Source organism: Stegostoma tigrinum, chromosome 17, assembly GCF_030684315.1.
Source record: "Stegostoma tigrinum isolate sSteTig4 chromosome 17, sSteTig4.hap1, whole genome shotgun sequence".
NCBI lineage: Eukaryota > Metazoa > Chordata > Chondrichthyes > Orectolobiformes > Stegostomatidae > Stegostoma > Stegostoma tigrinum.
In genome coordinates, this window is record NC_081370.1 from 12,157,274 (window position 1) to 12,183,925 (window position 26,652).

Consider the following 26,652-nt stretch of genomic DNA (forward strand, 5'->3'; position numbering starts at 1 on the left):
CGACTCCTTACCACATCCTTGATTATATCGAGCCGGGCGTCCTCCTCTGACTGGATTGTCCGGTTCAGTTTACTCAGGACAAACACTCGAAGTTGCTCATTCTCCAGCAGACGCCGAACTTTCTTCAGGTTTAACCAGCCAACACCCTGACCATCCAGCACATTGTGCACCAACTCCTTCAGAAACTGCTGGTTCTCACTGCAACAAACATAGGAGCTGTTAGCAGCTATATACCCCATGAAAATAACTAAACCCATAGAGACCCCCAACAGATACACTGTATTTCCAATCCCCAGAGGCACGTCGGCCCCCATCTCCCCTGCCACACATGGCCCCCACCCATCTTCCCAGGCATGCTCCATCACCTACACACAAACTCACACCCATGAAGATTTTTGACACGGGGCCAGAGATGAGCAAAGTAATGACAGTAAGCCTAATGGTTGCACTGTTCACTGCTATGTACTTTCTGCCATCCCTTCCCCTCCCCACTGCTGTCCTCTTCCCCTCCCCACTGCTGTCCTCTTCCCCCAAATACCCACAGCCATCCCTGCCCCCTCTCCCCCACCCCGTACCCACTGCCATTCCCTCCCTGCCTACCTGCTGTTGTTCACTCTGGCCTGTGGTGAGGGAGACTCCCTCTTCACCGTCGGACTGTGTTTGATCACTGAGGATTTCTGGTCAACCAGAGCCCTCCTGTTACCTGGATGTGAAGAAAAACAGAGTCAACGCGATTGGCGGCTAGCTTCACCCGGGCCAAGAGCTGTCACAACAACGGCACAGGGTGGGTGAAGGAGATTACAAGTCAATCTGGTGCACAAGAGTTGCAAACCTACATCACACATCAGCAGAAAATAGCACGGAAAGCTGACTGAATCCAACAAACAAAACATTGTGAGGGAGCAAGGATTGGGAACACAAGTGGTGAGGAACAACAGACTGTCAGGGAGTGCCCAAGAAAAACAGTCAGAGGATGGCAGGATGAGTGAAGATCCCTCCTTTAACCTTTCTAGGAGCAGGCAGGTTATGTTGGAGCTGTACAGAACTTTGGTTACACCACAGCTGGAGTACTGTGTGCACCAAATCTGGTCACCACACTATAGGATGGGTGTGATTGCACTGGATGGGGTGCGGAGGAGATTCACCAGGATGTTGCCTGGGATGGAGCATTTCAGCTACAGAGAGAGGCTGATTATGCTTGGGTTGTTTTCCTTGGAGCAGAGGTTAGGGTGGAACAGGTTTGGTCCTGATAGAGATATACAAGTATTTAAGAGATATATGTACAGGGCAAAAAAAGTTGCTGTTTGCTTTAGCTGAAGAGTCAATAACAAGGAACATAATTTTAAGGTGAAAGGCAGGAGGCTTAGAGGGGCTCAGCTCAGTTGGCTGGATGGCTGGTTTGCAAAGCAGTGTGATCCTAACAGCATGGGTTCAATTTCTATCAGCAGCTGATGTTACCCTTAAGAACTCTCCCTCTCGACCTCTTCCCTCGCCCTCAGGTTAAATCACCATCAGCCCTCTATCTCTAGTTATGTGAGGTGTCAGAGGAAATGAATGAGATTCTTAATGAGCACTTTCTGTCAGTATTCACTGAGGAGAGGGACAGGACCAATGTTGAGGTTAGGAATAGATGTTTGATTACTCTAGGTCAAGTCGGCATGGGTGGGGGTGGGGGGGCGCGGTGTTGGGTCTTCTAAAAGGTATTAGGGTGGACAAGTCCCCAGGTCCAGATGGGATCTATCCCAGGTTAATAAGGGAAGCGAGAAAGGAAATAGTTGGGGTCTTAATATATATCTTTGCAGCATCCTTGAGAACGGGTGAGGTTATGGAGGACTCGAGAATTGCTAATGTTGTCCCCTTATTTAAGAAGGGTAGCAAGGATAATCCAGGTAATTATAGACCAGTGAGTCTGACATCAGAGGTGGGGAAGCTGCTGGAGAAGATACTGAGGGATAGGATCTGTTTATATTTGGAAGAAAATGGGCTCATTAGTGATAGGCAGCATGGTTTTGTGCAGGGAAGGTCATGTCTTACCAACTTGATAGAATTCTTTGAGGAAGTGACAAAGTTGATAGATGAAGGAAGGGCTACAGATGTCATATACATGGACTTCAGTAAGGCATTTGATAAGGTTCCCAATGGTAGGCTGATGGAGAAAGTGAGGTTACATGGGGTTCAGGGTGTACTAGCTAGATGGATAGAGAACTGCCTGGGCAACAGGAGACAGAGAGTTATAGTAGAAGGGAGGTTCTAAAAATGGAGAACTGTGACCAGTGGTGTTCCATAGGGATCTGTGTTGGGACCACTGTTGTTTGGGATATACATAAAAGGTATAGATGGTCCGTTTAGCAAGTTTGCAGATGACACTAAGATTGGTGGAGTAGCAGAGAGTGAAGGCGAGTGTTGGAGAATGCAGCAGAGTATAGATAGATTGGAGAGTTGGGCAGAGAAATGGCAGATGGAGTTCAATCCAAGCAAATGTGAGGTGACGCATTTTGGAAGATCCAATTCAAGAGCAAACTGTATGGTGAATGGAAAAGCCCTGGGGAAAATTGATGCACAGAGAGATCTAGGTGTTCAGGTCCATTGTAACCTGAAGGTGACAACGCAGGTGGATAGAGTGGTCAAGAAGGCATACGGCATACTTTCATTCATCGGACAGGGTACTGAGTACAAAGTTGGCAGGTCTTGTTACGGGTGTATAGGATTTTGGTTTGACCAAATGTGGAATACTGTGTACAGTTCTGGTTGCTACAGTCCCAAAAGGATGTGGATGCTTTGGAGAGGGTGCAGAGGAGATTCACCAGGATATTGACTGGTATGGATGGTGCTAGCTATGAAGAGAGGTTAAGTAGATTAGGATAATTTACATTAGAATGACGGAGGTTGAGGGGGGAACCTGATTGAGATCTACAAAACCATGAGAGGTATTGACAGGGTTGAGAGCTAGAAGTTTTTTCTCCAGAGTGGGGGACTCAATTGCTCAGGGTCACGATTTCAAGGTGAGAAGGGAAAAGTTTAAGGGAGATATGCGTGGAAAGTTCTTAACGCAGAGTGTAGTGGGTGCTTGGAATGCGTTGCCAGTGAAGGTGGTAGAGGCGGGCATGATAGCGTCATTAAAGATGTATCTAGACAGATACATGAAAGGGCAGGGAGCAGAGGGATATAGAGATCCTTGAAAAATAGGCAACAGGTTTAGATAGAGGATCTGGATCAGCACAGGCTTGAAGGGCCGAATGGCCTGTTCCTGTGCTGTAATTTTCTTTGTTCTTCTCGGACAGAGTAGCCCTGTGGCCTGGTAAGACTATGGCAACACAAAGAAATAGGCAATGGGGTTTTGAAGAAAAGCTTTTTCACCCATAGGGCGGTAAAGGTGAGAATAGTCTAAGAAAGAGGGTAATTCAGGCAGGAAACTTCACAATCTTTACAAAGTACTTCGATAATCACTTGAAGTGTTATACCATTCAAGACAGTGGGCCTAGTGTGGGATAGTGGGACCAGTGTGGATTCAGTATATCTTTGATGGTATCTTTGGAGTGCATGGCAGGAAGTGCCTCTTGTGCACTGTATGATTGTATGAAAAGTGGGGAATGTCAGACGAAAGGGCAATGGAAACTGAGGGGTTTGGGGTATGGGGTATGAAAGGGGTCCTGGGAGTGGAGGGAAAATGAACGGGGTCCTGGAAGGGGTTGGGGGAATGAAGAGGGTCTAGGTGGTGGGGCATGAGGTGAAATGAGGAGGGTCTGGGGTGCGGGTGAAATAAGGAGTGTCCTGGAGGTTAGGGTGGGAAAAGAGGAAGGTGCTGGGAAATGAGGAAGGTCCTGGGAAATGAGGAAGGTCCTGGGGACTGGGCATTAGGGAGGTGGTTTGGATCCTGGTCACATGCAGAACCAGAAGCGCAGTAAACGAGCAAACACGAGACAGACAGCCGAGTGAGTGAGTGGGGAGGGTGGGTGAGGGGGAGGGGGGCGCAGGGAGGAAAAGAGAGCAATGTGATTTCAGTTACCCAATGATAGGAGAGGAGGGTGGAGAAAGAGGGTGTGAGAAACAACAAACAGCCCAATGAAGGAGGCACAGCATTCGAAGGAAGGAGCTGGCAGCCCATGCAGAAGACCCACCTTCACTCCCCACTCCAGCTTCCGTTATTATCTCCAATATAGTATTTAGCCCAAATACTGGGACATACAAAATCACAATTAGTGCGTAATCAGCAGTACAATGCAGAAAGAAAGAAATTCATCCAAAAACAGGCAATTCAATTTGACAGTTTTCCAGGGGTTAGTGGGGAGGACAGCACTCAGACAGTGCCCCATTCTGCAGCACCAGGCTGACTGGGAAATACTGCATGGCAAGCTGGCTCAGTGCTGTGGGGAAACCCAAGGTGTAAACATGCAGGGAGAGGGTACAACCAGCAAGGATTGGTACATAAGCAGGGAGAAACTGCTGCTTTCAAACAACACCAGAACAGAATGCTGAGAATAAGGTGGAGTAGAGAATGAACACCCCCCAACACCCCCCATACAGTAACCAGGACATGGGTCACATCAGCAATTTCTCGACCCAGGCACCATCACATGCTGTCAGGCAGCCCACTGGAATACTGGTCATCAGGTCACACACCAGAAAGACAAATCAGAACGTAGTAATTAGCAGAGTGCGTGAAGCATGCGTGCACACACACGCACACACACACAATACAACACAGCCACTGCTTTTCGCTAACATGCTCCCAGCCAAAAATCGATGAGGTATTTGATTCAGGGGATGGAGGAGAATGGGAGGGAGAGGGGGGCTGAAGAGAATAAAGTAGCTGAGAAAACAAAATCAGCAGATGTGATATGCTTCAATGTGTAAACTGACCCTGTGCACATGGGCTCCTGTACACTGAGAACCTGCACGCCCGTACATATGCACACACTGACACCCAAAGCATGACACATCTGCTCCTGTACGCTGACCCTGCATGTACACTAGCTGCTGTAGCATGACTGCACACGCAGAACAGCTCCTGTACACTGACTGTGCATGTACACCAGCTCCTGTACATTGACTATGCACATACTTAGCTCTAGTAAACTGGCTGCATGTGCAGAATGGTTCTTGTACACTGACCGCGCTCATCAGCTCCTGTACACTGACTGAGTGTGTGCACTCATCCGTACAGTGACCCCATGCATGCACACAAACACATCCTGCACACTGACTGTGCATTTACATACACACTAACATAGACACGTGTACATTGAATCTTTGCACACACATCAACTCCTGTACACTGATAGCACACATAAATGGCCTTACTTCCACTTCTATGTCTTATAGTCTTATGAGTGCAGGGAAGTGGAGTTGAAATGCCCATCATCCAAGATTTAAATTTGGAGTGGACTCGATGGGCCGAATGGCCTTACTTCCACTCCTATGTCTTATGGTCTTATAAATAAAAACATTGCAGGCACACAAACAAACAGACTCCTACACTGACCGCACATGCATAAATACAGTAAAACTGATACATGTACAGTGAGTCTATGCATGTACACACAAATATTGATACCTGTACCACGCACACAGGCGCATGCAAGTAGATTCCAGTCCGTTGGTCACACACTGGCTGCTCACGCAAACATCAACTCCTGTACACTGAGCACACACGCAAACAATGACTCCTGTACCCTAAGTGCACACGCAAACATCGACTCCCATACGCTGGGCGCGCACACTCACACGCATCAACAATTGTACAATGACTGCAGGCAGCAGATACGGCAAAGGCTATGGGGTCTGACAACATTTGGGCAGTAGTACTGTGTGCTTTGGAACTTACTGCACTCCTAGGCAAGCTTTCCAGTACAGTTACAACACTGGCGTCTACCTGACAATGTAGAAAATTGCCCAGGTACATCCTGTGCAGAAAAAGCTGGATAAATTCAACTCAGCCAATTAACATTCCATCGGTTTTCTCTCAATCATCAGTAAAGTAATGGAAGTTATCACCAACAGTGCTATCAAGCAGCACCTGCTCTACAATAACTAGCTCAGTACCACCCAGTTTGGGTTCCATCAGGGCAACTCACCTCCTGATTTCATTACAGCCTTGGTTCAAACATGGACAAAAGAGCTGAATTTCAGAGGTGAGGTGAGAGTGACAGCCCTTTACATCAAAGCTGCATTCTACTGAGTTTGGCATCAAGAAGCTCTGGCAAAACTTCTATCGGGGAAAAACTCTCACTGAATGGAGTCATACCTGGCACACAGGAAGATGGCTGTTGCTGTTGGAGATCAATCATCTCAGTTCTAGGACATCTCTGCAGGAATTCCTCACGGTAGTGTCCTGGGCCCAATTATCTTCATATGTTTCATCAATGACATACCCTCCATCATAAGGTCAGAAATGGGGATGTTCACCGATGATTGCACAATATTCAGCACCATTCATGACTCCTCAGACACTGAAATAGTCCAGGCTCAACGGAGCAATATCTTTGCAATATCCAGGCTTGAGCTGACAAGTTGCAAGTGGCATTCGTGCCACGCACATGGCAGGCAATGGCCATCTCTCCATGACATTCAATAGTGTTGTCATTACTGAATCCCCCAATATCAACATCCTGGGAGTCACTGTTGACCAGAAACTCAACTGGACTAGTCATATAAACACAGAGCAGGCCAGAGTTTAGGAATGTTGCAACAAGTAACTTACCTCCTGACTCCTCAAAACCTGTCCACCATCTACAAGGCATAAGTCATGAGGGTGAAGGAATATTCACCACTTACCTGGAGGAGTACAACCCCAACAGCATTGAAGAAGCTTGACACCATTGCATCAAAGCAGCCCACTTGATTGGCACCACATCTACAAGCATCCACTCCCCCCACTACCGATGCTCAGTGGCAACAGTGTGTACTATCTACAAGATGCACCGCAGACATTCACAGTACCTTCCAAACCCATGACCACTTCCATCTTGAAGGACCAGGGGAGAAGATACATGGGAACACTATCCTTGCACATTGTCCAGTGAGCCACTTACCATCTCAATTTGGAAATTTATCATTGTGTTTTCAGTGTTGCTGGGTCAGAATTGTGAAATTCCCTTGCTAATGGCATTGTGGGTCTAACCACAGTATGTGGACTGCAGTAGTTCAAGAAGGCAGCTCACCACCAAATAGGGGCAACTAGGGATGGGCTGTAAATGGTCAGCCAGTGATGCCTACATCAACAAGTGAATAACAAAACTGGCCGCATACTCAGTGAATGCCAGAGCAGTCCCATGGGCTGAATGGGCTAAATCTGCACCTACATCATATAGACCACACCACATCCGTGGGAAAATCTTCCCATTTTGTCTTCACCAATGTCGCACACTTGGAATACTGTACATATATTTTAACCCCCACCTTACACAGCTGTGTGCATACCTTGACTCATGGTGCATGTCAGAGTATACTTCTTACAAAATTTACTAGACTGGTGTGTGCACTAAAACCGAACACGTACAACGTTTTACGTAAGTGTCAATGTGCTTGCAGCAGGTCTGCCCCGGTGTGTGGGGCCTGGGAGAAGCAGCTTCATATTAACATCCAGCGAAGTGATTCTTCAGTGACCAGGGACTGTCCACCAACACTGCCTCAGCACATTGGCAGGTCAGGACCATGTCCAGTCAGATGTTGAGACCTGAAGCTCCCTGTACGTTAAGGCAATTGGGACCCCAAAACAGACAGCTATACAAAGTCTCCCCACACAGTCCCCTGTGTACACACACAGTCCTTGGCTGCTGGTGTCTGCTGCACAGACCATATTTATTGATGCACCCTCAGAGTGTCAGCACCGAGGGAAGTGCCGCAGCATTGGAGTTGCACTCTTTAAATACAATGTTACTGACTGTCTTGTTTTATTACAGCTCGACTTCACAAAGTATTGGATAAAAAGCAGTGTGAACGCACTCAGATGTGCTTTCTTTGGCAGACCCTCTGAGCTGGTACTCTGTCAGCCCTGCTCCTCCTCTACATTTCTGCTGTAAACAAGCTCAGTGCCAGTTTCCTCCAAAATTTACCGTGGTGCTGCTCATTGCTGTTCCAGAGGACAAACAGAAATGCGACCAAGAGCAAACTGCAAAGGCTATGTGCCTGAGTCAGTGAGTGCAGAGCGCAAGAGGCAGAACAATCATAGGAACGTTCAACAGACATCATCAGTAGGGGCTAACACTGCAATAAAAAACACAGCAACCAAATCCCATGCTTAAGGCACCCCAACAGTATAATATATGGTGGTCAGAAACAACCCCAGACCACGAGTATCAGCACCTCCCTAACACAACAGCAGCAGAAACTGGTACATTCAATACAGTGATCAATACACACCCTCAGCAACGTGGAAAACACCAACTCTTCAGAAATTAGGACAATTGATCACAAAGCAGTCTTACCCACCTGGCTCCTCATCTCTACTGTATGTTTCAACTTTTAAGTATTCTTCTTGTAAAATGTGGGAACAGAAGCAGAAAGAAAAGCAGCACACTTCAATGAGAAGAATCAAATGAGCAGATGGAGCAGGGCCTGGGAATCAGTCGACATGCCCACTAACAACCGGATTCAGGATTCCAAACTGGGCCAGCATTGAATCCTACAAGCATTAAATCAAACGAACAAAGGGGCTTACAGTCATAAAAGATCAAGGGGATGTCCTCATTACTGCCTCCCATGGCTCACACCATTGCAGACACCACAGTGGTCAGACACACTCATTCCACATATGGCTGACAGAGACAGTACAGGAGGAAACACAATGAGATAGCGAGGGATGGACGGAGCCAGTGAGACACAAAGACAGACAGGAACAGGGCGCAGAATGGAGGGAGTAAGCCAGGCACAGAAAGGGAGGGAGGGGGGTGAGCCAGATATGGGGAGGGAGGAGAGGGATGCAGACACTGGAAGGGACAGAGTCAGGACCAATCACACCTTCCCAGGACAGTCCTATGGGTCGACGTGATGCAGAATGGACTTGAACAGAACAGGGGAGTTAAAGGCGCAATGTTCTCCCAGCATTCGAGTGGGTGGATCCTAAGAGATTGCTCCCTGAGCTGCTGAGTCTGAAAGAATATACCATAAGACCATAAGTTATGGGAGCAGAACTAGGCCATTCAGCCCAGCAAGTTTGCTCTGCCATTTGATCGTGACTGATACATTTCTCAACTGCATTCTCCTGCTTTCTCCCTTGAACCTTAATCCTCTTATTAACCAAGAACCTGTTTGTCTTAAATACACTCAAAGACTTGGCCTCCACAGTCCTCTGTGACAATGAGCTCCACAGACTAACCATCTGCTGCCTGAAGAAATTCCTCCTCATCTCAGTTCTAAAGGGTCATTCCTTTGCCCTGAGGCTCTGCCCTGAGTCCTATCCTCTCTTACTAATGAAAACATCTTCTCCATGTCCACTCTGTCCAGGTCACTTTCTGTAAGTTTTGTCAGATCCTCCCACCTCATCCATTTAAACTCCATCGAGTACAGACCCAGAGCTCTCAAGCACTCCTTGCATGACAAGACTTTCATCCCCAAGACCATTCTTGTAAACCTCCTCTGGATCCTCTCTAAGGCCAGCCCATCTTTCCTTCGATACAGAGCCCAGAATAATATTCAAATACGGCCTGAACAGAGTCTTATACAGCCTCAGTAGTATGTCAATGCTCCTATACTTTAGCCCTCTTGAAATGAATGCTAACATTATATTTGCCATCCTAACTGCCAAATGAACCTACAAGTTTACCTTAAGAGAATCCTGAACTAGGGTTCCTAAGTCCCTTTGTGCTTCAGATTTCCAAAGTCTTTCCCCATTTAGAAAATATTCTATGCCTCTATTCTTCCTCCCAAAATGTATAATCCCACGTTTTGCCATATTGCATTCCATCTGCCACTTCTTTGCCCACTTGCCTAGCTTGTCTATGTCCCTCTGTAGCCTCTCCACTTTCTCAACACTACCTGTTCCTCCATCTATCTGTGTCATCTGCCAACTCTGCAACAATGCCCTCAGTTTCTCCATCCAAATTGTTAATATATAAAGCAAATAGTTGTGGCCCCAACATGGACCCCTGCAGAACTCCACTAGTTACTGGTTGCCAACTTGAGATATCCCTTTAGCCCTATTGTCTTCCTTCTGCCCGTCAACCAATCCTCTATCCATGCCATCCTGGAAATCTACATAATCACACCTACAGGCTCTCCTTTGTCTAACTCGGTAATAAAATCTAAATCTAAACAAAAAAATCATTACTTCCTGAAAGAATTCTGACAAATTTGTCAGGCATGGCCTCCCATTGACAAAGCTGTGCTGATTTACCGTATTTTACCGTACACATGCTCAAGTGCCTCAGGCTAAGGGAGGTGTGAAATGTTGTCGTCATCCCATTTCAGAGAGCTGTAGGTACTTGAATAAAAGCAAGATATCATGGATATTGGAGATCTGGTGTAAACACAAAGTGCTGTATTAACTCAGCAGGTCTGGTAGCATCTGGAGACAGAGAAACAGTTAACATTTAAAGTCTGGTATGATTCATCTGTCAAGGACAGTGATGAAGGACTCAAAAATTAACTCTCTCTCTCTCTCTCTCCACAAATGCTGTCACACCTGCTGTGTTTCTCCGATCCTTCTGTATTTATTGTAGTTACAGACTCTCAGCCACTGGGTGCACCAAGGAAATTAAGGACAGCACAAAGGCGAAAGAAAAAGCAGATAAGGAGGCAAAAGACAGTCATAGCCCTGAATACTGGGGTAAGTTCAGAATCTAGCAATGGAGGACTCGAAAGATAATAAAAAGAAAACAAATTGTGAGGGCAAATTAGCAAGGAATAGAAAAGCTTCTTTAATTAGATCAAGCAAAAGAGAGCTGTCAAATTGAACACAAGTCCCTTAGAAAATGAATCTGGGAAATGGTTATGGGGAACAAGGAAATGGCAGAGGTGCTTAATCAATATTTTGCATCAGTGGAAGATACTTTGAGCATCCGAATAAAAATAAAAAAAACAGGGGAATTAAGTGCCGTCACCACTTGAGAGGTAGCATCAGACAAAGCAGTGGGGTTCAAGGCCATTAAGTCCCTGATGGCTTGCAATCTAGGATCCAAAAGAAGTCGCGACAGAGCTAATGCCTGCATTCATTGTAATTTTCCAAACATTCTTGGATTCTGAGAAAATACCAGAGGATTAGAAAACTGCCAATGTGACAATATTATTCAAAAATGGAGGGAGGCAAAAAGTAGGTAACTATAGGCCAATTAGCATAATACCAACTGTTGGAAAAATATTGGAATCAATTATCAAGAAAGAAATTGCAGCACATTTGGAAAAAAAAATCATAATCTGAACACGTAGAGTTGACATGGCTTCACCAAAGGGAAACAGTGCCTCTCTATTAAAGCTTTTCAAGGAAGTCTCAACCAGAGTGACAGAGGAGAACCAGCAGATGTGTTTTACTTGGACTTCTGGAAGGCATTCGAGAAGGTATCACCCAAGGAGTTAAGTCATAAGAGGCAATGGTTTTAGAGGTAGCACATTGGCAAGGATACAGAATTGGTTGATAGGCAGGGAAGTGAGTAAATTAAGGGGTTTCTTTTTCAGGCTGGCCTTCGACAACCAGTGGGGCTTCACAGGGATCAGTGCTGGGACTGCAACTGCTTACAGTATATATTAACACCTTGGAGGAACTAAATATACAGTAGCCAAAGGTTCCTCTGGAGCAATGGAGGCTGAAGAGAGGCTAGATAGAAGCCAATAGAATTGAGATGCATTGATAGAGTTGATGGTCAGAATCTTTTTCCCACCCAAGAGTTGAAATGTCAAAAACTAGGGGGGCTGCATTTAAAGAGAGAGGGGTAGGTTCAAAGGCGGTTTGAAGGGCACTTTTTTGTTTACACAGAGTGGTAGGAGTGTGGAAGGCACACCAGGGGTGGTAGTGCAGGCACATACGATTGGGCCATTTAAGACAGTTTTAGGTAAGCACGTGAATATGCAAGGAATCTAGGGATATGGACCAAGGGCAAGCATAAGTGATTAGTTTAATTTGGCATCATGTTTGGCACAACATCGTGGGCCGAAAGGCCTGTTCCGGTGCTGTACAGTTCTATGTTCTATTTGCAGGTGACAAAAAAAAGGTGGAATGGCAAGTTATGAGATGGATACAAAGTTTACAGAGAGATACTGATAGGCCAAGTAAGTGGGCAAAAAATTGGCATATGTAGTATAATATGGAAAAATGTGAGACTTTTTTTTAGATAAATCATATAAATGCATTATACAAATCAAGAAAAATTGAAGCAAGCTGTGATACAAAGGGACTGGGAGGTACTTGTGCACAAAACACAAAGCTAGCACATAGGTGTGGTTGGTAATCAGGAAGGTTAATAGAATGATGGCCTTTCCTTCAAGGGGGCTGGAATACGAAAGTAGGGAAGTCTTCTTGCAACTGTACAAGGTGCTGGTCAGATCACAGCTACAGTATTGAGAGCAGTTTTAATCCCCTTATTGAAGAAAATGTATTATTTAATTGGAGGCAGTTCAGAGAAGGTACACTGGGATGATCTCTGGTCTGAAGGGATTATCTTAAAGACAAAGGCTAAACAGGTTGGGATTCAACTCACTGGAGTTTAGGAAAGTAAGAGGCAATCGCATTGAAACATATAGGATTCTTCATGGGCTTGACAAGGTAAAAGCTGAAATGATGTTTCTCCTCATGGGAGAGTTTAGGGCCAGTTTAGGCACAGTCTCAGCGTAAAGGGATACCAATTTCACATTAAGTAGAGGAGGAATTTCTTCTGAGGGTTGAAAGCCCTTGAATGCCTTGCCATAGAGACCTGTGTATATTTAAGACGGAGGTAAACAGATTCTTGATTAACTGGGGAATGAGGGGCTACAGGAAAAGGGCAGGAATATGTACGTCGGGAGCATCAGCTCAGTCATGATTCTACGAAATGGTGGAGCAAGCTCAACGGTTCAGTCTACTTCTGTTCCTATTTCTTAGTCTAATGACATGTCGTGGGCTGAGATTAATTAAAGCTATCAGGAGATTTATGCTTAATGTTGATGTACAAGCCACGATCTTGCTCAATCAGGGGAGCTGGCTTAAGGGGCTGGATCATGCATCAATTTCTCACATCTTTAAGCACGAGCAGGAGCCCAGTTCTTTCTCCTCATTATATCAGCAGCAGGAAGTACCAACTAACCTCTCAAACAGCCCATAAAATCATTTTTACATGCCCCTACAACTGCCACCACCCTGAAGGTGAATGCTCTCTCCATGCCCACTTTCATGGGCAGCACTGCTTATGGCTCGATTTGGCTTCCCTTCTGCAAAAGGCTCGACAACACAGGTATATAGACACATGACCCCGACACAGACAGCATGGAGCCAGGTTTCGAACATCTTAGAGACATACTGACACATGCTAACCACAGAGATTGCGGGTGAGCAGGGCTCCACAAGCTGGGGAGGGAGTTGTGATTAGGTTTGTTGAAAGTGGAAACTTAGGTTCATAAACCTTGTAGGAGGTGAAATGAGGAATTCAAACTCTTTGTACTCCTCCTCAACAACAGAATTTGTCAAGAGCTAAAGCAGAAAGACACCTAAACCCCAGAGAGGCAGCTAAACATTACTGCATTTAATTAATTGGAATATTTAAGGGCTTCAACATTATTCTCAATCATACAATTAGACAAAGTGTCACAAATCACAGGTGACCACAAGCATGGTCAAATAGGTAGGTTTGAAGGAACACTGTAAAGATGGAGAAGAGAAGGTTGAAGGGCTTTCCAGAGGGAACTCAATGCAGATGAAAGCATGAAGCAAAGGGAATCACAGAGGTGCACAAGGCCATAGCACCAAGATCTCAGTATGTTGCCAGATTGGTTGAGGTTACATTGAGGGATCTGCAAACAAGGAGGACACAATATCTGTAGCATTTTGACCAGCAGCCTGCAGCTAAAAATGTAGCATCCTTCTGCATCCACAAAGCATTCAGGAGTCAAATTTCAGACACAAAGATGATGCATCTGTACCTTTGAGGCTGGGGAATGGTGTGCTCTTGTCTCGCCCTGCCTTGCTTGATAAAGCCAAGTTTGAGAGGCTGAAGCTGGAGCCACGGCTCTTGTAGATATTACCTGTGGGATTGGGAGAGTGGGGAATGGAAACAACACACATTCTGGTAAACATACCTTCTACCCACACGGCACATCTCCCTAGGCTAGGGGCTGGGGCACAGGCAGTCAGTATTTACCACAGATTACGCATCACACTAACAAAGACTTGTCTTGCCATGAGTTGCCATGTAATGTGCTTGGGCCGAGAAATATATTGTCATTCAATTTCCAGGCCCAGGGAAGTGATATTGCAGGAATAACATGGCAAAGAGGGATATGAAGCACTCTGGGGAAGGACAGAAAAGCAGAATTTGTTTTAAAAGGTGAGAGACATGTAAACGTTAGTGCTCACAGAAATTGGGGTGGAGTACATCTGACACATCACAAGTTCATGTGGAGGTTGGGCAAGAGAGAATGAGAGAAGAAAATGTCACTGTAGCTTTAGGCTCCTTACTCAAAAGCTACTATAGCACTTATTGAGAGCACAGCAGAGATTCACTTGAATCTCTAGGTATAGGTACAGGTACAGAGGGGCAGAGCATGGGGGGAGGCGGTAAATGAGGGAGGGACATTGTGTCAGTGAATTGAGGGACAGGACAGGGAGCATGAGAACCTGCAGACTAAGGCTGACGCACTTGAAACCATTCTCCTGCTCCCTGCCCAATAAATGTGTTGAGAAAGCAGGCTGGGAGAGGAGAAAAGCCCAGGCTGAAAGGACATCTCATGTCCTTTCTGCATCCTGTTGAGGCCAGCTGGCAGTGCGGGTCAGTAGAGGCGAACACAAGAACAGTGCTAGTTAAACTCAGGTGTATTTGTGCCTCTCGAATTCATTTCTACCAATTTGCTCACTGGCTGTTACAAATGAGAGATAAAGTGAAATGTGGCTATCCCATGGAGAGAGGTTGGACAATCCAACATTGGACAGGGATCCAGTAAGACATGAAGACAGGTGCAGTTGAATAGTTTGTTTTCTCTCAAGTTTTGAAGTACAAGACAAACTCATGGAAATGTTTAAAAACCCGAGAGAGCCTGGCCTGACCTGACCTGACAGATGCTGAGAGGATGCTCTGCCTATCTGAGGAATTTAGAAGGGTCATAACAGTTGGACAACTATTTGTCCATTGTGAGGTGGCTCAGGGGAATTTACTTTAGAAGGTTGCAAATTCGCTGCTACAGAAAGTTGTGAGTGATCACATGCTGAGTACAATCAGGGCGGAGAATAATTGATTATTGGGCACCAGCTGAGAGGAGACAGTGAGTCAATGCCGCAGTCGAGCCATGATCTTGCTGAAAGGGGGAAGCAGGGCCAAGCGTTGAATGGTCTAATCCTGTACATATTTCTATCCACTTCTACCATCAGGTTCAGAGAACTCAGTGCAGCACTCCCAATAACCACAGTCTGGACATAACAATTTCAAATATATTCACAGAACAGTACTTCATGTCAAGTGTACATTTATTCGGTTTAAATTGATTGGTGGACATGAAATAAAGATATAAATCTGACTCTTCAAATTGCAGAACTATTATTCTTTGGTTTGCACTTAGAATCATAGAATCCCTACAGTGTGAAACAGGCCCTTAGGCCCAACAAGTCCTCGCCAAACCTCAGTGCATCCCACCCAGACTCATCCCCATATAACCTATCTAATCTATACACCCCTGAACACTACAGGCAATTTGGCATGGCCAAACCACCTAACCTGCACATGTTTGGACTGTGGGAGGAAACCGGGGCACCTGGAGGAAACCTACGCAGACATGGGGAGAACGTGCAAACTCTACACACACACTTGCCCAAGGGTGGAACTGAACCCGGGTCCCAGGTGCTGTGAGGCAGCAGTGCTAACCACTGAGCCACCATGCCACTCTGGGAGGAAAGAGAAAACAAAACTTGCTTATAATCTATACCTGTGCAAATCAGTGGTTATGAAGTATGTATAAAATTGGCCCCACTTGTTACCACTCAAATTGGTTTGCTGGGATACATAATGTAGCTACCCCTTCTCTAACCTAAACAGTCATTTTCTAATATCACTGTCACACACAATCTGTGTTCAACAATTTTTGCCCTATAATTGTAGAGTCACACACAGTCTATGTTTAACATTGCCCTAATATCAGAGTCTTTTGGAAAGAGTAGGGGCCATTCGGGCAACCTGTGAGTAAAGCTGCAGGTTATAGCAAAGTCGTTGAATGCATACTTCTCTTCAGTCTGGAAAAGGAGAACACAGATATTGAATTCAGGAAAAGGGACTGTGAGGAACTTGCACAGTTTGGCATAGGAAATGGGGAGGTATAGGAGGCTGTCAGACTTATAAACAGACAAAACCCTTGACCCGTATGAACTGCATACGTGCACACTGTAGGAGATGAGGCAGGAAATTGCAGGGATTCTGGCACAATCCCCCCATCTGACACCATCCCCCATAAACCACACACCCTTGAACATTATGGGCAATTTAGCTTGGCCAATCCACCTAGCCTGCACATCTTTGGACCGTGGGAGGAAACCAGAGCACCTGGAGAAAACTCACGCAGACACGGGGAGAACGTGCAAACCCTGCACAGACAGTCACCCGAGGCTGGAATCGCTATGAGGCTGCAGTGCTAACCACAGAGCCACCATGCTGCCCCCAGTAGTACATGTAGTTTATATGAATTTTACGAAAGCTTTTGAAAAGATCCCACAAGGGAGACTGATTGAGAAGGTGGATTTGGGAACTAAGGAAGTGAGATAAACATGGCGAGACAGGTCTGAAACTGGCTTTGTAACAGGATACAAAGGACAGTGGTAGAAGGCTGTTTGAGTGACTGGAGACTGGTGTCCAGTGCTGTACCACAAGGATCAGTACTGGGACCCTTATTGTTTATTATATACATAAATGATTAAGATAAAAATGTGGGGGGAATGTTAAGCAAATTTGCAGGTAGCAAGATTAGGAGAGCGGTGGACAGCATAGAAAATTGTTATAGGTTACAGGAAGATCTAGTTGGGTTGGTCAGATGGCACAGCAGTATGTAACCCTGATAAGTGCAAGGTGATGTACTTTGGAAGAAGAAACAAGATGAGGGCGTATTTAAGGAATGGCAGGACACTGGATAAATTAGTGGGACAGAGGGATCTTGGGGTAACTATTCACAGAGCCCTGACGTTGCCAGAACAAGTGAATAGGATAGTTAAGGTGGCATATGTGACACTTGTATTCATCAGTCACGGCATAGAGTATAAGAGCAAGGAGGTAATGGTGGAGTTATACAAAGTGTTGTTCAGGCTGTAACTGGAATACTGTGTGCAGATCTAGTTACCTCACTACAGGAAGGATGTGGTAGCAGTAGAGGGGGTACAGAGAAGGTTCACCAGCATGTTGCTTGGGATGGAGAAATTAAGCTGCAAGGAGAGACCAGATAGGCTTGGATTGTTTTGTTTAGAGCAGAGTAGACTGAGGGGGGACATGATTGAGGTGTATAACATTAAGAGGGTATGGACAGGGTGAATAGAGGGCAACTGTTTCCCTTGCTTGAGGGGTCAATCATGAGAGGGCATAGTTTTAGGGTAAAGGGCAGGAGATTCAGAAGTGATATGGGGGAGAAAAAAACCTTTTCACTCAACAAGTGGTGGGAATCTGGAGTGCATTGTCTGGGAAGGCAGTGGAGGTCAAAAATATTACAACCTTTAAAAAATATTCGGATATTTACTTCAAATATCATAACATATAGGAAATTGTGATTTAGTGCACTTTTAGTGGTGGTTTTGTCAGTACAAACTTGATGGACCGAATGGCCTTTTCTTCACTGTAGATTCACTATGAGTCAGACACAGTCCATGTTTAACACTGGCTGCTCTAAGATCACACAATCACACACAATCAGTGATTAACACTGACTGCTCTAACATCACAGTCACACACAGTCTGTTTAACACTGACTGCTCTAATATCACAGTCTGTGTTTGACACTGACTGCTCTAAAATCACACAATCACACACAATCAGTGATTAACACTGACTGCTCTAACTTCACAGTCACACACAGTCTGTGTTTAACACTGATGGCTCTGATATCACAGTCACACACAGTCTGTGCTTAACACTTACTAGCGAATGACATGAATCCTCCAAATCCCTCACTGCTGTTATTGGAGACAGTGGAGTTTGGTGAACTCGCCCGTGAGTCCGAGTCTGCTTCAGAGTCACTCGGGAGCCTTAGACTGTTGGGACGGAGCAGCTTGTGGGGCCTGGAACATTGGAAATCAAAGTGAACACATTGCATCATCCTTTACGCATTTACTTCATATCACTGCCAACTTTCCCACACACTTTGTGAAATTGGCAGCTCCAAATTAAACACAGAGATAGTCGAGGCCCTCTGTACATAGAGGCAGGTCATTTTTGAGGTTGTAGACTTGCAAGCCAAGCCGGTGTGTTTGAATGCAAACGTTTTGTCACCCTGCTAGGTAACATCGTCAGTGCGCCTTTGGTAAAGTGTTGGTGTTCTGTCTGCTTGTTATTTATATGCCTCGGTTTGCTGGGATGGTTGGTATTACTTCCAGTTCTGTTTGCAAATTGGCTCCAGTTCAATGTGTTTGTTCATGGAGTTCTGGTTGGAATACCAGGCCTCCAGGAATTGCGCGCCGTGTCTCTGTTTGGCTTGTGCTATTATGGGCACATTGTCCCAGTGGAATGTGTGTCCTTCTTTGTACATGTGTATTGAGGCCAGTGAAAACTGGTCGTGTCTTTTGGTGGTTAGTTGGTGTTCGTGTATCCTTATTGTCAGTTTCCAACTAGTTTGGCCTGTGCAGTGTTTCTCACAGTCCTTGCATGGTATTTTGTATATTATGTTAGTTTTATTGGTTGTGGGTATGAGACCCTTTACGGACATCTGAAGCTGTTGCTGGGTGGTTGTTGGTTTGTGCCATACTCTTGATACCTAGGGATCAGAGCAGTCTTGTGGTTACCTCTGATATCTCTCTAATGTATGGGAGGGTGACTAGTGTGTCTGGCTGGGTTGTGTCTTCTTGTTATGGTCTGTCGCAGAGGTAATGGTGGATTGTGCTTTCTGGGCATCCATTCCTTTGAAAAACTCCGTATAAGTGCTCCTGCTCTGCTTTGCACAATTTGGGGTTGCTGCAGTGTATTGTGGACCGTTTGAATAATGTCCTGTTTCAGCTCTGTTTATGGGTGTTGGTTTAGCGACAGTTACTGATGAATGTAAAGGATCCCATAGCCACAACTAATAAAACTAACATAACATGCAAAGACTGTGAGAAACATGACATAGGCCAAACTGGAAGAAAACTGACAATAAGGATACACGAACACCACCTAACCACCAAGAGATGCGATTTGCACTGGTCTCAATACACACGGTCAAAGAAGAACATGAATTCCACTGGGACAACACATCCATAAATGCACAAGCCAAACAAAGACATGCCAGGCATTCCTGGAGGCCTGACATTCCAACTGGAACTCCATCAATAAACATATTGAACTGGACCCAAAATACAAACCACTAAAAAACAGAACCAAAAGTGATGCCAACCATTCCAACCAACCAAACCGAAGCATTATAAATAACAAGCAGGACAGAACACCAATACTTTACCAGAGGCACACTGATGATGATACATAGCAGGATGACAAAATGTCTGCAACCAAACACACCAGCTCAGCGAGCAAGTCTACAACCTCATCCACAACTTGAGCTACAAATCTTCAAAAACTTTAAGCAGGTTATTTTTAATTATTCATTGACAGGATCTGGGCTTCACTAGCTAGACCAGCAGAAAGGTCCTGATCTGAAACGTCGACTTTCCTGCTCCTCTGACGCTGCCTGACCTGTGTTCCTCCAGCTCCACAGTATGTTGACTAGGCCAACACTTGTTGCTCATATCTAATTGCCTAGAGAGCAGTTCAGAGTCAACCATGTCTGGCGTCACATGTAGGCCAGACCAGGCAACGTTGGCCAATTTCCCTTCCTGAAGGACGCTCGTGAAATAGATGCTCTTTCTAAAATGACAACTGACAATAATTACATGGTTTCCATGCATGCTTTTCTTTCCAGATTAAAAAAAATCTTAGATGACAAAGTGTGGAGGTGAATGAACACAGCAGGCCCAGCAGCATCTTAGGAGCACAGAAGTTGACATTTTGGGCCTTGACCCTTCATCAGTAAAGGGGGATGGGGAGAGTATTCTGAAATAAATAGGGGGGGGGGGGGGGGAAGGCGGACTGAAGATGGATAGAGGAGAAGTTAGGTGGAGAGGAGAGTATGGGTGGGGAGGTAGGGAGGGGATAGGTCAGTCCGGGGAGGACGGACAGGTCAAGGGGGCGGGATGAGGTTAGTAGGTAGGAAATGGAGGTGCGGCTTGAGGTGGGAGGAGGGGATAGGTGAGAGGAAGAACAGGTTAGGCAGACTGGGACAAGCTGGGCTGGTTTTGGGATGCAATGGGTTGAGGGGAGATTTTGAAGCTGGTGAAATCCACATTGATATCATTGGGCTGCAGGGTTCCCAAGTGGAATATGAGTTGCTGTTCCTGCAACCTACGGGTGGCATCATTATGGCACTGCAGGAGGCCCAGGATGGACATGTCGTCTAAGGAATGGGAGGGGGAGTTGAAATGGTTCACGACTGGGAGGTGCATTTGTTTACTGCAAACCGAGTGTAGGTGTTCTGCAAAGCGGTCCCCAAGCCTCCGCTTGGTTTCCCCAACGTAGAGGAAGCCACACCGTGCACAGCGGATGCAGTATACCACATTGGCGGACGTGCAGGTGAACATCTGCTTTTTGTGGAAAGTCATCTTGGGGCCTGGGATGGGGGTGCGGGAGGTAGTGTGGGGGCAAGTGTAGCACTTCCTGCATTTGCAGGGGAAAGTGCCAGCTGTGGTGGGGTTGGAGAGGAGTGTGGAGCGGACAAGGGAGTCGCGGAGAGGATGGTCTCTCCGGAAGGCAGACAATGGTGGGGTAGGAAAAATGTCTTTGGTGGTGGGGTTGGATTGTAGACGACGGAAGTGTCGGAAGATGATGCATTGTATCCGGAGGTTGGTGGGGTGGTATGTGAGGACTAGGGTGATTCTCTTGGGGCAGTTATTGCAAGGGTGGGGTGTGAGGGATGAGGCACGGGAAGTGTGGAAGACACGGTTGAGGGCGTTCTCGACCACTGCAGGGGGGGGGGGGGGGAGTTGCGGCCCTTGAAGAACGAGGACATCTGGGATGTGCGGGAGTAGAATGCCTCATCCTGGGACCAGATGTGGCGGACGCAAAGGAATTGGGAATAGGGGATGGAACTTTTGTAGGAAGGTGGGTGGGAGGAGGTGTATTCCAGGTAGCTGTGGGAGTTGGTGGGCTTGAAATGGACATCGGTTTGTAGGTGGTTGCCTGAGATGGAGACAGAAAGGTCCAGGGAGGTAAGGGATGTGTTGGAGATGGTCCAGGTGAACTTGAGGTTGGGGTGGAAGGTGTTGGTGAAATGGATGAACTGTTCGAGCTCCTCTTGGGAGCATGAGGCGGTGCTGATACAGTCATCAATGTAACGGAGGAAGAGGTGGGATTTGGGGCCATTGTAGGTGCGAAAGTCAGACTGCTCCACATAACCTACAAAGAGGCAGGCATAGCTTGGGCCCATGCGGGTACCCATGGCCACCCCCTTCATTTGTAGGAAGTGGGAGGAATCAAAAGATCACCCCTTAACAACTTCTCTTTCGATTCCTTCCACCCCAACCTCAAGTTCACCTGGACCATCTCCAACACATCCCTTACCTCCCTGGACCTTTCTGTCTCCATCTCAGGCAACCACCTACAAACCGATGTCCATTTCAAACCCAACGACTCCCACAGCTACCTGGAATACACCTCCTCCCACCCACCTTCCTGAAAAAGTTCCATCCCCTATTCCCAATTCCTTTGCTTCCGCCGCATCTGCTCCCAGGATGAGGCATTCCACTCCCACACATCCCAGATGTCCTCGTTCTTCAAGGGAAGCAACTCCCCCACCTGCAGTGGGCAAAAACGCCCTCGACCGTGTCCCCCGCATTTCCCGCACCTCATCCCTCACACCCCGCCCTAGCAATAACCGCCCCAAGAGAATCACCCTAGTCCTCACATACCACCCTACCAATCTCCGGATACAACGCATCATCCTCCGACACTTCCGTCATCTACAATCCAACGCCACCACCAAAGACATTTTTCCCACCCCACCCTTGTCTGCCTTCCAGAGAGACCATTCTCTCCGCGACTCCCTTGTCCGCTCCACACTCCCCTCCATCACCACACCCGGCACTTTTCCCTGCAACCACACCTGCCCCCACACCACCTCCCTCACCCCCATCCCAGGCCCCAAGATGACTTTCCACAAAAAGCAGATGTTCACCTGCACGTCCGCCAATGTGGTATACTGCATCCGCTGTGCACGGTGTGGCTTCCTCTACATTGGGGAAACCAAGTGGAGGCTTGGGGACCACTTTGCAGAACACCTACACTCGGTTCGCAGTAAACAACTGCACCTCCCAGTCACGAACCATTTCAACTCCCCCTCCCATTCCTCAGACGACATGTCCATCCTGGGCCTCCTGCAGTGCCATAATGATGCCACCCGTAGGTTGCAGGAACAGCAACTCATATTCCACTTGGGAACCCTGCAGCCCAATGGTATCAATGTAGATTTCACCAGCTTCAAAATCTCCCCTCAACCCACTGCATCCCAAAACCAGCCCAGCTCGTCCCAGCCTGCCTAACCTGTTCTTCCTCTCACCTATCCCCTCCTCCCACCTCAAGCCGCACCTCCATTTCCTACCTACTAACCTCATCCCGCCCCCTTGACCTGTCCTTCCTGCCCAGACTGACCTATCCCCTCCCTACCTCCCCATCCATACTCTCCTCTCCACCTATCTTCGCCTTTATCCATCTTCAGTCTGCCTCCCCCTCTCTCCCTATTTATTTCAGAACCCTCTCCCCATCCCCCTTTACTGATGAAGGGTCAAGGCCCAAAACGTCAACTTTTGTGCTCCTAAGATGCTGCTTTGCCTGCTGTGTTCATCCACCTCCACACTTTGTTATCTTGGATTCTCCAGCAGCTGCAGTTCCCATTATCTCTAAAACAGATCTTACTTCTCTTTCTGCCATTTCCTGGCGCAAGAATATTAGCCTGAGGTTCTGGATTACCAATTCAGTGACATTATTATGAGGCCAGCACTGGACCTGAGGCAGATCTTTTAGGAAACGCACAATACACTAAAATGTGGCTAATCAAACCCAGGTCATCGCAGTACATTGAAAAGAAACTACAGCTGGGTCAGCCCATGTAGCAAGGTCAGTTAAATTTGGCCCTTTGTAACCCTCAAACTGCTGACTGTACAGAGAGCAGTAAGAAACTGGAGGCTATGACACTGCCATGGTCCCCATACTGTCAGTTCACCGACACAGCTCCTCAGGTGTGCTCCCCATCACTTTGTGTGACCGGGCACAACCCATGCCCTCGACCCCTCCCAGCATCTAGACATGACTCAGCCTTGGCCACCCCTCTGTGCCCAGGTGTGACCCTCATTCTCACCAACAGCCCTTCCCAGTGCCTGGATCGGCATTCTCTCACACTCTCTCCCCATTTTCTAATGTGCCTGCGAGAGGTGGCCACAACCTGCATTCACCTGGGGGTGCCCCTATCCCTGAGGCATGGCTCCCTGACACACCCTCACCCAGTGGCACAGAACCTCCCACTCCCAGACACATCTTCAACCAGAGGCACAGATTTCACCCCCCCACCCCCCAAGACACACCCTCGCCCACAGGAGCAGATCACCCCCCTCCCTGACACACCCTCAACCCAGAGGCACAGATTCCACATGCCACCCGCGCCCCCCTCCTCCAGACCATCATGCAGAGACACTGTTTCCATCACAGCACCCTCCTGACTTGCTGTCTGAACTACTGGGAGCACTGGACTGGGTGAATACCAATATCTTGTAAACAGGCAGCTGCAGATGTTCACCCTGTTGCCCTGCGTGCAGTCCTACAGCCACCCTGCAGAGCAGTCACAGTGAAAAAGGGGCATTGGGCAAGGTTTCAATGGTCAGCCTGAAATCTCACCGGCTGTCATTCATGTTCTGAGCAAAGTGTGGCGTGTAGCTCTCCCCCTGCTCGTCATCCTCGTCTTCTGTGGGGAAACCATACTGAGGTTCAAAGTAGGGGTTCTCGTAGTCTCGCTGGCGGACTGGCCCGTCCGACATCCCATCATTCTCCCTCCGCTCCAGGCTAGCTTTGGCAAAGGCCTGGATGGACACTGCTGAGATATGGTTGTGGAAAGTCAGTGTTTTCTCCTCTGCCTCCGTCGAATCAATGGACTCCTGCTGGACCAATCAAAGGTGGCACACAGTAAGAGCTTCAGCCCAGGGCTGATACCCCGGCCCAGACATGAGAACAAATGCCACCCACCACACCTCACACCTAGGTCACCACACATCCCCAACACCACTCTTGGACACAGGGTCATCCCTACTCAATCCCCTGCCCAGGGGCAAATCAATGGTCAGCTCGTGAGCCAGAGTGAGGGGCAATTCTGAGAGGGCTCAGTGCCAAGGGGGAGTGGTGGGTGTGGAGATAGAGATCACCTCAGAGAGCACCAGGATCACCACAGGCAGGAAATATGGAGGGGGTTCACTGTAGGAGGGGGGAGGGTGATCACTAGCACTTTGTGGGCAGAGGTTGTGTGGCTGGAAAGGGGCATGGAGGAGGAACTGAGTAAGTGGCAGACAACACCCAAGTGACAAAGACAGGCAATTGCACAGTGGCACCGCACAGGCATTGGAGTGAAGGAAAACTGTCGCCATTATGTAAACTTACATGGTTGGTGCCCTGTATGACTGTGCTGGGGCTGCTGCTGGCTGTCGTACTGGAGCTGGAGCGGGGAGGATTGTTGTCCAGGGAATTCTCACTATCCGGCCCCTGGTCATCCAGATCCTCCCGATATTTCTGAAATCCCTGGAACTCAATTTCACTGGGATCACCAAGGGCAGCATGGCTGGGAGGGTCAACATCTGCAATAACAGCAGCATGTTTAAACACTGGCCACGCACACAGAGAGAGAACAGCTGGCCACATACTAACCGAACAACTGACCACAGGAGCCACACTGACCGACCGACCGACCGACCGCAGGAGCCGCAGTGACCGACCGACTGACCGCAGGAGTCACACTGACAGAGCAACTGACCGCAGGAGTCACGCTGACAGAGCAACCGACTGCAGGAGCCACACTGACCAACTGGCTGACTGACCGCAGGAGCCACAGTGACCGGCCGACTGACCGTAGGAGCCACACTGACCAACCGACTGACCGCAGGAGTCACACTGACAGAGCAACTGACTGCAGGAGCCACACTGACCGAACAACCGACTGGCCGCAGGAACCACAGTGACTGACTGACTGACCGCAGGAGCCACACTGACTGACCACAGGAGCTACATTGACTGTCCGACCGACCACAGGAGTCACACTGACTATGCTGGGAACCCACAAGGGCATAGTGATTTGCTGTTGATTCTAGGTGATCTACTTTTGGCCCATTCACAGCCTGGAGTCAACCATATCATCTCAGTCTATAGACCAGTCCAGGTAAGCACAGCAAGTTTCCTTCCCTGGTAGGCATTAGTGAACCAGAGAGCATTTCAGAACGAGCCACTGGTTTCACATTCAATATTCCAGAGACTGGCTTAGAATTCCAAATTTATCGGTCAAGTGGACTCAATTTCTCCCAGTTGCTGTTGTGGAATTCAAACCTGTGTCCCCATAGCATCACTCTGGGCCTTTGCAGGATCCTTCTGGAAACCTTACAACTGCCTCCCTTCTAATTCCAGCAGCATGCCACCTCTGAGGTAGACTGGCAGCTGGCACTGTGGGCTTCAAATAGGAAAATACACCAGCACAGTGCTTGCGCAGCACATGATAAGAATGCAGCTCCAAAGCAGCAGTGATGCAGTGCACACAGACATTAACACAGTCACACTGGATACTCACTAGGTGTGTCTCCTTTGATGTCGCACTTCATCATCTCGCTCACAAAATCACCCAGGGACGAGTAGGAAGAGCTGGAGTCGTTGTACTCCACGCTGTCGCTGCCACTGGAGGAGACCATAAAAGCGTAAGATATACAAGCAGAATTAGGCCATTCAGCCCATTGAATGGCAGTGCAGACTCAATCATGGCTGATGTATTTCTCCAGCCCATTCTCCTGCCTTCTGCACTGTAACTCTTGATCCCCTTACTAGTCAAGAACTTTTCTGTCTTAAATACATTCAATGATTGGCCTCCACAGCTATCAGCAGCAATGAGTTCCACCACCTTCATGCTGAGGGAATTCCTCCCCGTTTCACTTTTAAAGGGTTATCCCTTCACCCTGAGGCTGTGCCCTCGGGTTCTCATCTCTCCTCCATGTCCACTCTATCCAGACCTCTCAGAGTTCTGTAAGTTTCAGTGAGATCGCCCACCCACCCCCATCCTTATAAACTCAAAGTCCTCAACTTCCCCTCATAT

General features: G+C 47.4%; 1 protein-coding gene across 22 annotated transcripts in view; it reads right to left on the bottom strand.

Annotated features, from left to right (window-relative positions):
* madd (MAP-kinase activating death domain) overlaps positions 1-26,652 on the bottom strand; it is a 176,714-nt gene that overhangs the window by 67,591 nt on the left and 82,471 nt on the right. For 13 of the 22 annotated variants that reach the window (XM_059651946.1, XM_059651966.1, XM_059651951.1 and 10 more), the window contains 8 exons: positions 26,137-26,240; positions 24,963-25,156; positions 24,210-24,469; positions 18,222-18,361; positions 14,044-14,145; positions 4,119-4,175; positions 601-703; positions 12-198 (listed from right to left, as the gene is read on the bottom strand). In XM_059651946.1, coding sequence (XP_059507929.1) covers positions 12-198; positions 601-703; positions 4,119-4,175; positions 14,044-14,145; positions 18,222-18,361; positions 24,210-24,469; positions 24,963-25,156; positions 26,137-26,240 — 1,147 coding nt within the window. The remainder of the gene's footprint in view (positions 1-11; positions 199-600; positions 704-4,118; positions 4,176-14,043; positions 14,146-18,221; positions 18,362-24,209; positions 24,470-24,962; positions 25,157-26,136; positions 26,241-26,652) is intronic. The other 9 variants (XM_059651959.1, XM_059651955.1, XM_059651953.1 and 6 more) reach the window with 3 other exon arrangements.